General features: G+C 35.3%; 3 protein-coding genes across 3 annotated transcripts; 1 reads left to right on the top strand and 2 right to left on the bottom strand.

Moving 5' to 3' along the window:
• Nucleotides 1-205: 205 nt before the first annotated feature.
• On the bottom strand, nucleotides 206-1,567 carry LOC132272995 (F-box/kelch-repeat protein At3g23880-like). Its single transcript, XM_059774042.1, has one exon. It carries the CDS (start codon nucleotides 1,565-1,567, stop codon nucleotides 206-208), a length of 1,362 nt encoding a protein of 453 aa, XP_059630025.1.
• On the top strand, nucleotides 1,566-7,058 carry LOC132272994 (uncharacterized). The gene is made up of 8 exons (XM_059774041.1): nucleotides 1,566-1,673; nucleotides 3,640-3,724; nucleotides 4,253-4,380; nucleotides 4,595-4,660; nucleotides 5,464-5,532; nucleotides 5,775-5,850; nucleotides 5,929-5,993; nucleotides 6,243-7,058. Exons 1-8 carry the CDS (start codon nucleotides 1,566-1,568, stop codon nucleotides 6,312-6,314), a joined length of 669 nt encoding a protein of 222 aa, XP_059630024.1. The 3' UTR covers nucleotides 6,315-7,058.
• Nucleotides 7,059-8,081: 1,023 nt separating this feature from the next.
• On the bottom strand, nucleotides 8,082-10,556 carry LOC132274700 (S-adenosylmethionine synthase 1). The gene is made up of 3 exons (XM_059776037.1): nucleotides 10,435-10,556; nucleotides 8,492-9,575; nucleotides 8,082-8,363 (listed from the first exon to the last, which is right to left on the bottom strand). The coding sequence occupies exon 2, from the start codon at nucleotides 9,564-9,566 to the stop codon at nucleotides 8,493-8,495; it is 1,074 nt and encodes a 357-aa protein (XP_059632020.1). The 5' UTR covers nucleotides 9,567-9,575; nucleotides 10,435-10,556; the 3' UTR covers nucleotides 8,082-8,363; nucleotide 8,492.
• Between the last annotated feature and the right edge of the window lie 607 nt (nucleotides 10,557-11,163).

Raw genomic sequence — 11,163 nt, 5'->3', positions numbered from 1 at the left:
ATAGTGACCTTGATGCTGATTATTATGAAGTTTAGGAATATACATTCTAATTATAGTAATTAATTAACACAACAAAAACAAAACATAACAATTACGCCATTTTTTTCCATACAAAAGGAAAAATTTATATTTCTTTCAATATCTAATATCAAACATAACAATTATCATAAGACATGAATTAACCTAGAAACTAGAAAAATAGAAATTATTTGATTGACTTCCTTACAATTGTAGGTTTTTTCCTCTTTCCTTTTCCTTGAGGTGTTGGAATGGGAAAAACCAAACTATCCACAATAGAAACTGCCCGTGGCCTTGTGTCAACCTCTGTTTGTCCAAGATGAGTGCACATGTTGTTTTTAGGATTATAGATGAATAGCTTTATGTGATCAAGTATCATCACAATTTTACCTTTCTTCGTAACACACAATAGCTTCAAAGAACCTATTCGTCTCTCACGTATCCAGTGTGGGATGACAATTAACTTGGTCCAAGAATGATGCTCACCATATTGCTCCATAGTCCACGCCTCAAAATAGTTCATATCACTGATACTAAAATATAAACTGAGGCATCCCTTCAAAACCGTCAAATCAAACATATCTCCATCATTTATACAATTTGGTGATGGCATCTCCTTGAACTTGTGATCCACCATGTCAAAGTAAACAATCACACACCCATATTGCTTCTTAGATTGGTTTGTAAGGAGTGGTGCATTGCAAGGAACGATGATATGTTTTCTATAGGGATCACCGAACATAAAAGTTGGTGGATCAGAGGTTCCAACCCTGCCCAATCTACCGGGAGAGGGAGGTCCAACTCTAGCAGAGGTCGACGACTCTCTATTATTATTATTATTGATCAAGGGTTTATAACCAGCCATGTGTAACACTCCATTGACAATAACGCCACAACTACTGCGATAACCCAAATAACTGCGATAACCCAAATAAGGGAAGTGCTTAGCCTTTGTCCAGGATTGACTTCTGAAACTGTAAACCACAAAATCCCTGAAACCGAAAAACAGCACCTTGTAATCATCCAGGAAAGAATCATAGCAAAATCCTCGTGGTATATAATTGTGATATTTAGGAGGAGGACTTGAGAACCTTTTGTATGCTCCGGTGGATGGATTCCACAGTACACATATGTGGTCCACCTTCAGAAATAACAGTACTAAACCATTACAAGAACAACTCAATACATGAGCCTTCCTATACTCCTCAAATGGAAAGCATAGTTTTTGCTGTGAATTATCACTGCAGTCATAGGCTATGGAGTCGAAATTTTTGTGATTACATCCGTTGTAGCCCCAGCGGATGATACGTTGACGGTCAAACTTAATTGATTCATTAAGATGTGATCTTGCGAATTGGGGATCGGAAATTGCATCAAGCCATGATTTACAAACGCACCTGAATCGCAACAGAGACTTGACGGGTAGTCTCAAGAGTATAATGTGTATGATTTCATATGGCGTGTCACCATATGAATTTCTACGCATTCTTCTTCGTTTTATCATGGCTTCGCTCTTGTCAGCGGCACAAGGATTCACTCGTTTTATCATGGCGGCCAGCGATAGAAGGATTCATGCAGGAAGGGGAAAAGTTGGCTTGATGGGCGCTGAGGAAGCGGGAGCAAGCAACCACAACCACCCCGAATCTGCTGGTGGCGTAGCAGCTTCTTTCTGACCATATATATATACTAGTAAAAAGCACGCACATGATGAATGTTTTGTAACTTATGGAAATTTTTTTTATATATATATATTTTAATTATTTTATAGAAATTATTTTATTTTATTTTATTTATATATATCCTTGTCTAATTAATTTTTTTTTATTAAAAAATTTATAATAAATAGGCAAATACATATGTTATATGTGATAAAGTTCTATTTTAAAATTAATTTAGTGTTTTATAGAAACTCTTTTAATATATCCTTATTTAATATGATATAGTTTTATTGAAAATAAAATAGGTAATTTGTGGTAGAATTTTATATAAATTATTTATTTTCTTAATATAAGTATCATTGCCTAATGAGATTTTATTTTATTAAAAAACTGTAATTTGTGTTAGAGTTTACAAAAATTATTTTATTTTTTATATCAATCAATAAATATTTTTTATATTAATAATTCTTGTCTAATTAGATTTTTTTTAATTAAAAAAGTCATAATAAATAGATATATCAGTAATTTGGGTTAGAGTTTTATATAAACTCTTTTAAAAATTTATTTTATTTTATTTAAATATATCCTTGTCTAATTTGATTTTCTTTTATTAAAAACCTCATAATAAATATATAAATTTAGGTTATATGTGATAGAGTTTTAAAGAAAATAAAATAGGTAATTTATAGTAGGGTTTTATAGAAATTAATTTATTTTCGGTAAATATAAATAGATAAATACACGTTATTTGTGATAGCGTTTTATAGAAAATAAAATATTTAATTTATGATAGAGTTTTACAGAAATTATTATTTTTTCTTTAAATATATTCTTGTCTAATTAGATTATACTTATTAAAAAACTCATAATAAATATATAATGTGATAGAGTTTTATAGAAAATAAAACCGCTAATTTGTAGTAGATTTTATAGAAATTGTTTATTTTCTTTAAATATATTATTGTTTAATTATATTTTCTTTTATTAAAAAAACTCATAATAATAATCCTATTCTACTCGGGATTTATTTATTCAATTCTAACTCTTTCCTAATCCAATTCTAATTCTCTTTACACTCCTAAAAACGAAGGAATTAAAACAAAGTTTAGGCTTGCTTGCGTAAGAAGAATATGGAGTGGAGTTACCAAAGTCTAGGTTTCTTCTTATAAGGCCTAAAGTAAGCATTGTTCATTAAAATAATCCGTTACACATTTGTTACTGTTGTAATATGTTGGGTAAACGTGCAACTAGATTAAGCAAAGAGCAGTCTTGGCCAAGATCAACTACTCCATCACTTCGATTCCAGCATTGCCCTTCCTCCAGCATTGCCCTTCCTCCAGAAGTATTCTCAATAATTGAAATCTGTCGCCCTCTTGCTACCGCCCTCCCCCAAGACCGCCGGACTGATTTCGCGCCTGTCATCCTTCATTAACAGCTAACAAGGCCGTTAATTGTGGTTATTAGCTTAAAATTTGATCCCCGACTATATTTCCCAGGTTTGGCCTAATTTTGGGCTTCTTTGCTGTCCCAGTTTTTGGGTATTTGGCCAAATGGTCCACATTGTAATTATACTTTATTCATTTATTACAGTTGCTTAAAATTCCCCAAAAAAAAAAAAATAAATAAATAAACTTTTGGTGGTCAACTGACATACCAGTGGAGTTTGAGTTCCATTTTTTCAGAGAAATGGGGCTATTACAAATAAATGATTTTTTACAGTTGGACTATTTACCTTTTTCACGCGAGATGACCAAATTACCATTTGACTACTCACTTTACCAAAGTCTTGATACTCTCTCGCACGATCTGATCTGCACACACCACCACACCCACATTCGAAACCCTAGCTCTCAGCAGAATGAACTGCTCGCAAGTAACTCTCGCCTTTCATATACATCTTTGATACACACACTTTTATCTTCACTTTGATCTCTGATTCGCCTGTTTCACTCTGTTCTTACAGTCTCAGGCGAGGTGCCGGAAAGCCGGTGGTTTCGAGGAAGTCTGGGTTTCTGTTCGTGAAGCGATTAATAGAGAGACATATATCGGTATGTTCTTCTTCTTCTTCTTCTTCTTTCTTTTTTCCTGTCTTGCGTGCTTTTCAATATGTTTTGTTTGGTTAGTGAGAAAACCGTAGGAAAAATGAAGAGATTAAGCTTCGGAATCTTACACGTTTCATTTTGAAGTTCTCAGGGAAAGATTTGCTTTACTCAGCTTTCTAAAATCACTCGCCCCTGTAGCAAACCCACCATATTCAATCTTTCAGTTTAATCAATCACTCTCAATAGGTAAGATTGTTCTGCACTCTACTCTGTGCATATATAATTTATGTAAACCTTAATTTTAACCCTAAATTTGTAAATCCTTAGTTTTAGCTTATGAAAATCTAACTAATATGATTATCTAATTTCTCTAAATAGTCGTTCCATTTGAGCTCCAAGCTCATATAGTGTGTGTTGCGTGAAATGGCACCGGGAGGGATAGATGTCAGCTGCTCTGCCTCAAAGGAAGAAGTATTACCGGCTAATGTTGTTGTCGGCATGGACCGTTTGGGAATCGATGGAGGAACATCTTCTAATCTGATTCTAATGGAAGCTCCCAGAGTGACAAGGAAGATGACGAAGGTGGTGTGCAAATCAACTGCTTTTCCGAAGAGTCGGATAGTGTTACTCTCCACTTTCAGATCATACGTCTTCAAAAACAGGTTGGTTTTCGTCATTGAACCTTCCTTTCATGACTTGATTGCAGTGTCATCACTTATGCAACCATTAATTTGATTATTCAATGATTTTTTTCTGCTTTATATTCGGATTCAAGCAATTTTCTTGATGCCCCATTTCACAATTGTTGGAACACTCTTATTGTTACTTGATTTTACTTGTTGAGGGTGGTTGTAATTTACTTTCGGAAAAACACAGATTATTGATGTGGTGTATGCGAAGCATTGCTCAGATGCAGTAAAATTACCCAATATAAGTAGTCAGGTTCGTATTTGTGTTTCTGTTTTTGTGTCAAAAACTAGATATTGTGTGATTATGTAGATTATATGCAGCTTTTATTTCCTGTGTAAGTTTACATTTATCATACTTTGTCACTGGATTATTATGTACTTTAACCAATCTTTTTAGATTTGGACTGTCAATGTGCTTACAGTTACATAAAGAATCAAGTGAAATTGATTCTCCAGGTCTAGTTTTTTGCTTTTGATTTTATGTTAATGTTGCCAAATTGAATTGACTTCATTTTTCCGAGAGATTATTAAAAGTCAAAGTGTCTAGATATTTCTTGATGCTGGCAGGAACTGTGTTCTGGATTGTGGGAGATGATTCTATTGACACTATATGAAAAATCACTTATTCTGAGGATACCACGTCAAAAGTCACTTTAACTAATCAATAATTTTATTTTATTATTATTATTATTATTTTTTTTTTTTTTTTTGTGCGTCAAAAGTCACTTTCAGAAAGCTCGTGGCACCCTGAACCATTAGGCATTTGTTTTAAATGAAACTAACTTTGTGCGAACAAAAGAAATCAGCATGATGCACATTAGAACTCACAATTATCTAATATATAAATTTTTTTTTTTTACTGTATTTATTTCTCTGTCTTCATTTTGTTTTTTTACTTGCTATGATATCATAACTGATACAAAGTATTACGCAGTCCTAAAAAGGAAAATAGGAAACTACTCAATGCTCCTAAACACAGATTTAAAAAAAGACTTTCTAGTCAGTTCTTTAGCTTTCTTCTCTCTGGTGGTTCTATTTTCTATACTGTTTTTGTAGATATATGCATGGATCGGTTGCAACTCAGCCAATTTCGGAAATTTATATGCCGCTCTGCTGGCAAGACCTGTAAGTTGACAATTTCTACATCATGCCTTTCTGCCATTCATTGTTGATTCTTTGGGATAAGATTTTCTATTATTTCAGCAAAAGTTTCAATATCTAAAGTTCAATTTTGATAATTTAGAGAGGGAATTATAAATAACTCCATGTGTTGATAATCTTGCCATACTTGCTTACAAATGTTCAAATCATCTGTCATTATTATTTGATTTGTCATCATCATCTTATAGTTTAATGGTTATGCGCAGAAAAACACAGTTAGTGTTACTTCCATAATTGGGGGAGCTTCTGATTATACAGGATCTGGCATTGCTCGTCGATTAGGTAAAATTGTGATATGCATTAATTACTATCACAATATTTTATTTGGGTTCATGGGCTGACATGCAACTGTCCTCACAGTTTTGAAGACTGGTCTCAATGTCATATTGGCTTGCAACATACCAAAAAACAGCCCCATGCTTGAGGTTTAATCTCTCTCTCTCTGTGTCTCTCTCAATGTGTATATGAACAATATAAATTTGCATAAATATTTTATTTCTCAAGTTCTATTTATTCCATATTTTGTGATGTTTAGCTATTAACAAACTGACTTGATAGTGTGGATTTCATCAATCAGCCTTGTTTGGGTGCATGCATAATTTAGCGTGTTGGATGTTCTTGTTCCTGGCTGTAATACATTGTCTGGCCTCTTTTTTCCTTAAGGTGGTTTTCAGGCAGATGCTGAGAAAAAGCTGGTGCAAAAACTAATCAATCTGGGATACGCTAGGCCAAAATCCAAAGGATGACCTTAGTAGCCGGAAGCTGAGACTGGTATGCTAAACATGAAAGATACAATTAGTTTGTTTATACTTTATAGCGATTCTGCTGGCACTGTGATACCCACTATAGCCCAGGAAACTGCAACCAGGAGTTCTGGCACCATTGATGGATCATGCTATATTGTTTTACATTCTGGTATTCCTTTTTCCGATGATCCTGTGCTTTAATGTCCTGTTTGCGTTAAGTTCAACTGTTGGTAACAAGGTCTTGTTACATAAAACTCTTACAAGGTTTAGTCTGTACGCTGGCTACTGTATAACTGAACCATTGTTGGATACTGTTGAAGCTCTCTTCCTTCTTACACGGGTCATCGATATAATTGCTCTATATTTAAAGGGTGCAACTGGAATTGTTAGTTTGCTTATGTGCAGTCTTTCTTAAGTTGTTGTGATGCGCTTCTTGGAAATGTGTGTGTTTTTCGGTTTAAAAAAAAAAAAAGGTCGTCACCCATTATTAGTACCCACCTATGTGGGTTTCTTATTGGAAGTGTTTCTTTTCTTCTTTTCATTTTGTGCGCGCGCCTGCTCTCGTCTTCCTAGGGTGTAAAGACTTGTCATGGCAAGCGATTCATTGAGGTACCATGTAGCAGCAAATCACAACAATGGACAATCAGCTTGCGGTATGTGTAATTTAAAGGCAGAGCGAAAGCCTAAATTACTAAGCGTTTGAATGATTTATCCTTCAGTTGTCGTTGATTGTCTTAAGAATAAGTATTCATTTCCTCCTTTTCAGTGTCACAGACGTTCATTGTATTATAATTTTCCTGCTTTCGGTGTTTGGAGATGTTCCTTGTATAATAAGGTAGAAAGGATAATGAAAAACAAATATAAAGGTTAAATAAGGCCTTTACTGAGGATTAAACCAGAGATTGAAACAATTAATGAGAAACCATGCATTTACTGATTACTTCACAGTTAACAGTGAAACTTCAACAATTGAGTGCATTCACATGTTTTTGAGTGTGTTTGAATGCTGCCGTTAGGTTGTCTCTGCTTCTTTATAAAAGATATATAGATACATTGTATTAGAGTGCGGTAGCGGTATCGGATAGGTCTATTAGGGTGCGGTGGCGGTATTGGATACTTAATACACTTTTCTAATATGCGGATATGGCTCGAACATGTGTGGATACGGGTACGGCTAGAAGAATTCTGAATGGTAAATATTTTGTTTTCTGGTCGGACACGGCTGAGACACATGGTGGCAATGATACGTTTTGGATACTTTCAGGATTAGTCGGGTTGATTTTATAATTCAAATTAGTGAGTTATTTATGACTATATGGATAAAATGGCAAAAATATATATTACTTATATCTTCTTCTTCTGTTTTTTTTTTTTTCTTTTTTTTTTTTTATTGTTGTATCCTGATGTCGGAGGTGGTGGTGGTGGTGTGATTGGGTTGTTAAGTGGTGATGACTGATATAGTGTATTGTATTTGGTATCTCAAAACAGAGAGGAGTAAAATATCGACTTCACTGCTTCACACCGACCTGCAACGGAGTTGATATGGTGGTATACACTCTTTTCCGGGAGCCAATCTTGATTCATCGAGAGTTGTGATTATGTTTTTTATTAACAGGAACAAACCAACTACAAAGGAAAAGAAGCATCAACGAATAGAGCATGTATCTGAGAGATGGAATAACAGACCACTCAAAGATAGATGACTTAAAGACCTGAAACAATGGTTAGCGATGAGAATTTACTTTTTATCACATAAAGATTTCATCATAGGAAAAATGATTCAGATAATACAAAACAACAAAAGAGAAACCAAATGAGATGTTTTCAACAGAGGAAAAATGATTGAACAACACTGGGTAAATACAAGCAAGCCATATTGTTTTCTATCATAGGAAAAATGATTCAACAAGCGGAGTAAAACAAACCATAGATGGCTAATACAAGCAAGCCATGTTGTTTTCATTTATTCAACAAGCTGAGTGAACAAACCATAGAGTGCGAAAGAAAGAGTCCCTGCGAAACTTCCAATAGACAGCAGTCTTCCAGAACCTGCCATTTGCACCCGTGCTAAGATTAAGAATGATGGCAACTATATCCAGATTAATGGCAAATATAAACCCAGGAAATAAAAATAAAAATAAAAAGACACAGCAACACAAGCAGGAAATTATGTGTACCTCAGTGACATGATATCCCAATGGATCCGAATCGAAGGGCTTCACAATTTCCTACCCCGTGAAATCCACCAAAAAAATCCATGGGCAGCATGGTCTTCAAGAAGCTGCCATTGCCACCACCCCTCTCGTGATCCAGGTTCATGGTAAGTATGTCCGGCCCAAAATCAAATTCCCTCTTCACAATATTGAGAATCTCCTCGTGGGAAATGGTGCCAGTCCCGTATGTGTCTACAGAAACAGACAAAGGTTCGGGAGCACCGATATCATAGTAAACATCCACTCTGCACCTCCGGGCATACCCCTCGGCCACAATGTGCTTTGCAGCCAGCCTGGCAGTGTTCTCTTTGGGCTCCTGATTTGCGAAGTCGCCCCACCCACCAAAAACGCCCTTGATGAGCCTGGCGCAAGTGATACTTTCATAGCCGGTGGAACCACACCCAACTAGAAAGTAGGGAGATGGTTGGAGGTGGATGAAGGTGTTCTCATCTAGGTACTGCTCTGGGATAACATCCCTGATTACCGGTAAGAGACTGGCAACAAGCTCATCAGTGACGACGACATTATGTTGAGTGGAGATGTGGATGGTGTGGATCCGAGTGGGAACCATGGTTTCCTTGTCGTACTCAAAAGCAATATGGATTGTACCATTCGGTCCCAACGAGGGGCAACTGCCCTCCCTCCAGGCTTCACTTAGGCGAGCAGCAAGCCTGGTTTCAAAAACTTGGCCGATGGGCAGCATTTCAGGGGTCTCATTGGTGGCGTAGCCAGAAATGTGACCCCCCCGGTAAGAACGCTCAAATTGGAAGACAACATTGCACTCGTGGCGATCTGAACCCAAACACGGTAATTGATGGCAACTGAGCTCCGCAATTTTCAATAAGTTTACACTGGCCCGGGTATTGATTCGTACAAAGGCCGTGCCCGTGTTGTTCACCCTGGAAAAATGGCAATCAACCTCGCTATGGGAGTCTTGGTCCCTGCAGGCCATACGCACGTCTCTAAGGATATTATTGGACAACACGCCAACGTCCCCAATCGCGTGTGCACGGAACACAAGGGTCTCCGTTGGGCCCATTTGGTAAAGCTGCACAGCAAGATAATGTAACAGTTCTCTCAACAAATAAATGAATTAAAGGTCACAGAACAAAACACACAAAAAATGGAGGCAAATGTTGAGCAGGCATACCCCATAATTGACAACGCTGGTTTAAACTTAAAAGTTCGTGAAAATGGTAAATAATAATAAAACTAAGCAAAGTTTCAATATTATATTATATTTAGTTCCTAGTAACATTTTTTACTAGATTCAAATCAAGTTAGACACATCCTAAAGGGTAGATTCAACATAAGCGTAACTTTTCACATCATTTGAATTTTGAATAAACTGAAACAAATAAAAGAAAAGATGGAGAATTGATTCTAACTCGATTAACCAGTTTAAAATGGGTTTGATTATTTTTTTAATAAGCAAAAATGTTTTTTTTTTTTGCATTATTTGAAATGAAGTTCAGATATTTCCCTAAAACAACAACCCATTTCCTGTTCAAACATAAACAAATATGAGTTCTCTAAAAATCAACAACTATAAAAAACATGACAACACTTAGATAATCCATGAAACTAAACATTTTTAATTCGCAAAAATGTTTATTTTTGTTTTATTTGGGAGCAAGATTAGGCTTTTTGATCCTACAAAATCAACCAACAATCCAAATGGCCAAATCCAACCAATTTCTTATACAAAATCAAATAATGAAATCTCTAAAATCAACAATTATAGAAAACATATAAGAACATTTAGATCCGTGAAATTAAACTAAAACCACGTAAAGTTTGTTAAACTTATCAAAGCAAATAAATGAAAAAGAGCACAAATATTAAAAAATTTAAATCAAGCAGGAAAAAAGCTACAACATAACAAAACAAAAAAATAATCACAATACCTTGTTCGCAGAGATGGTGAGAGAGTTGTGCTTCGTAAAGATGGGAGAGGGGTATGAAATAATCACAGCTTTCTTAACTGTGAAGTCAGGGGGGAAAAGGAAAATAAAAAGAAGTGGGGGAAAAAAAGGTCTTAAAAAGTCACAACTTTAGTTAAAGACTCTAATAAAATAAATTCATAATGGAAAAAAGAAGATTAAATTATTAGACAATATTATTATTTTTTTAATTATTAGACAATTGAATAACTTAAAAATTACTAGGATTGAACTTAAAATATAGAAAAGCATAAGGTATAAAATAAAAAAATAAGTCAAATTGGACTAAGCTTCAATCTAGAAGAATTTATACCCGGATTTAACGCGGTCGTGTCAGTGCTATCATCTAAATTCAACTAAATTCAATGGATTGGACTTATACCCGGATTTAACGCGGTCGTGATTTTGCTGGCACCGTGATACCCACTATAGCCCAGAAAGCTGCAACAAGAAGATCTTCTTACACCATTGATGGATTCTCCTATTCCTTTTTTCGATGATCCGTCTTTATGACATATACTTTTCCGATGATGGCTATTGTTAGAGTTGTCCGGATCTAACTTACTAGCTTAAATTTTTTGGTCGAATTTTATACCCACACTAACTTCTCACGAGGTAAGTTGAGGCCTTTCCAATCTGACTTGTAACTAATGAGTGCATCTTTAGCTTGCTGATATCAGTCACTGATTCTAA

This window comes from Cornus florida, unplaced genomic scaffold (assembly GCF_030987335.1).
Source record: "Cornus florida cultivar Cherokee Brave unplaced genomic scaffold, ASM3098733v1 CherokeeBrave_3.0.0_Hap2_Chr09, whole genome shotgun sequence".
Classification (NCBI taxonomy): Eukaryota; Viridiplantae; Streptophyta; class Magnoliopsida; order Cornales; family Cornaceae; genus Cornus; species Cornus florida.
The sequence above is the reverse complement of the archived record's forward strand: the minus strand, read 5'-3'. Positions and strand labels throughout refer to the sequence as shown.

Bases quoted from the DNA above. Each gene is read 5' to 3' on its own strand.
- LOC132272995 (XM_059774042.1), bottom strand. From the start codon at position 1,567: ATGATAAAACGAGTGAATCCTTGTGCCGCTGACAAGAGCGAAGCCATG.
- LOC132274700 (XM_059776037.1), bottom strand. From the start codon at position 9,566: ATGGGCCCAACGGAGACCCTTGTGTTCCGTGCACACGCGATTGGGGAC.
- LOC132272994 (XM_059774041.1), top strand. From the start codon at position 1,566: ATGGCGGCCAGCGATAGAAGGATTCATGCAGGAAGGGGAAAAGTTGGC. The intron at 3,725-4,252 runs GTATGTTCTTCT...GGAACATCTTCT, and splicing joins TAATAGAGAGACATATATCG to AATCTGATTCTAATGGAAGC. The intron at 4,661-5,463 runs GTTCGTATTTGT...CTGTTTTTGTAG, and splicing joins TACCCAATATAAGTAGTCAG to ATATATGCATGGATCGGTTG.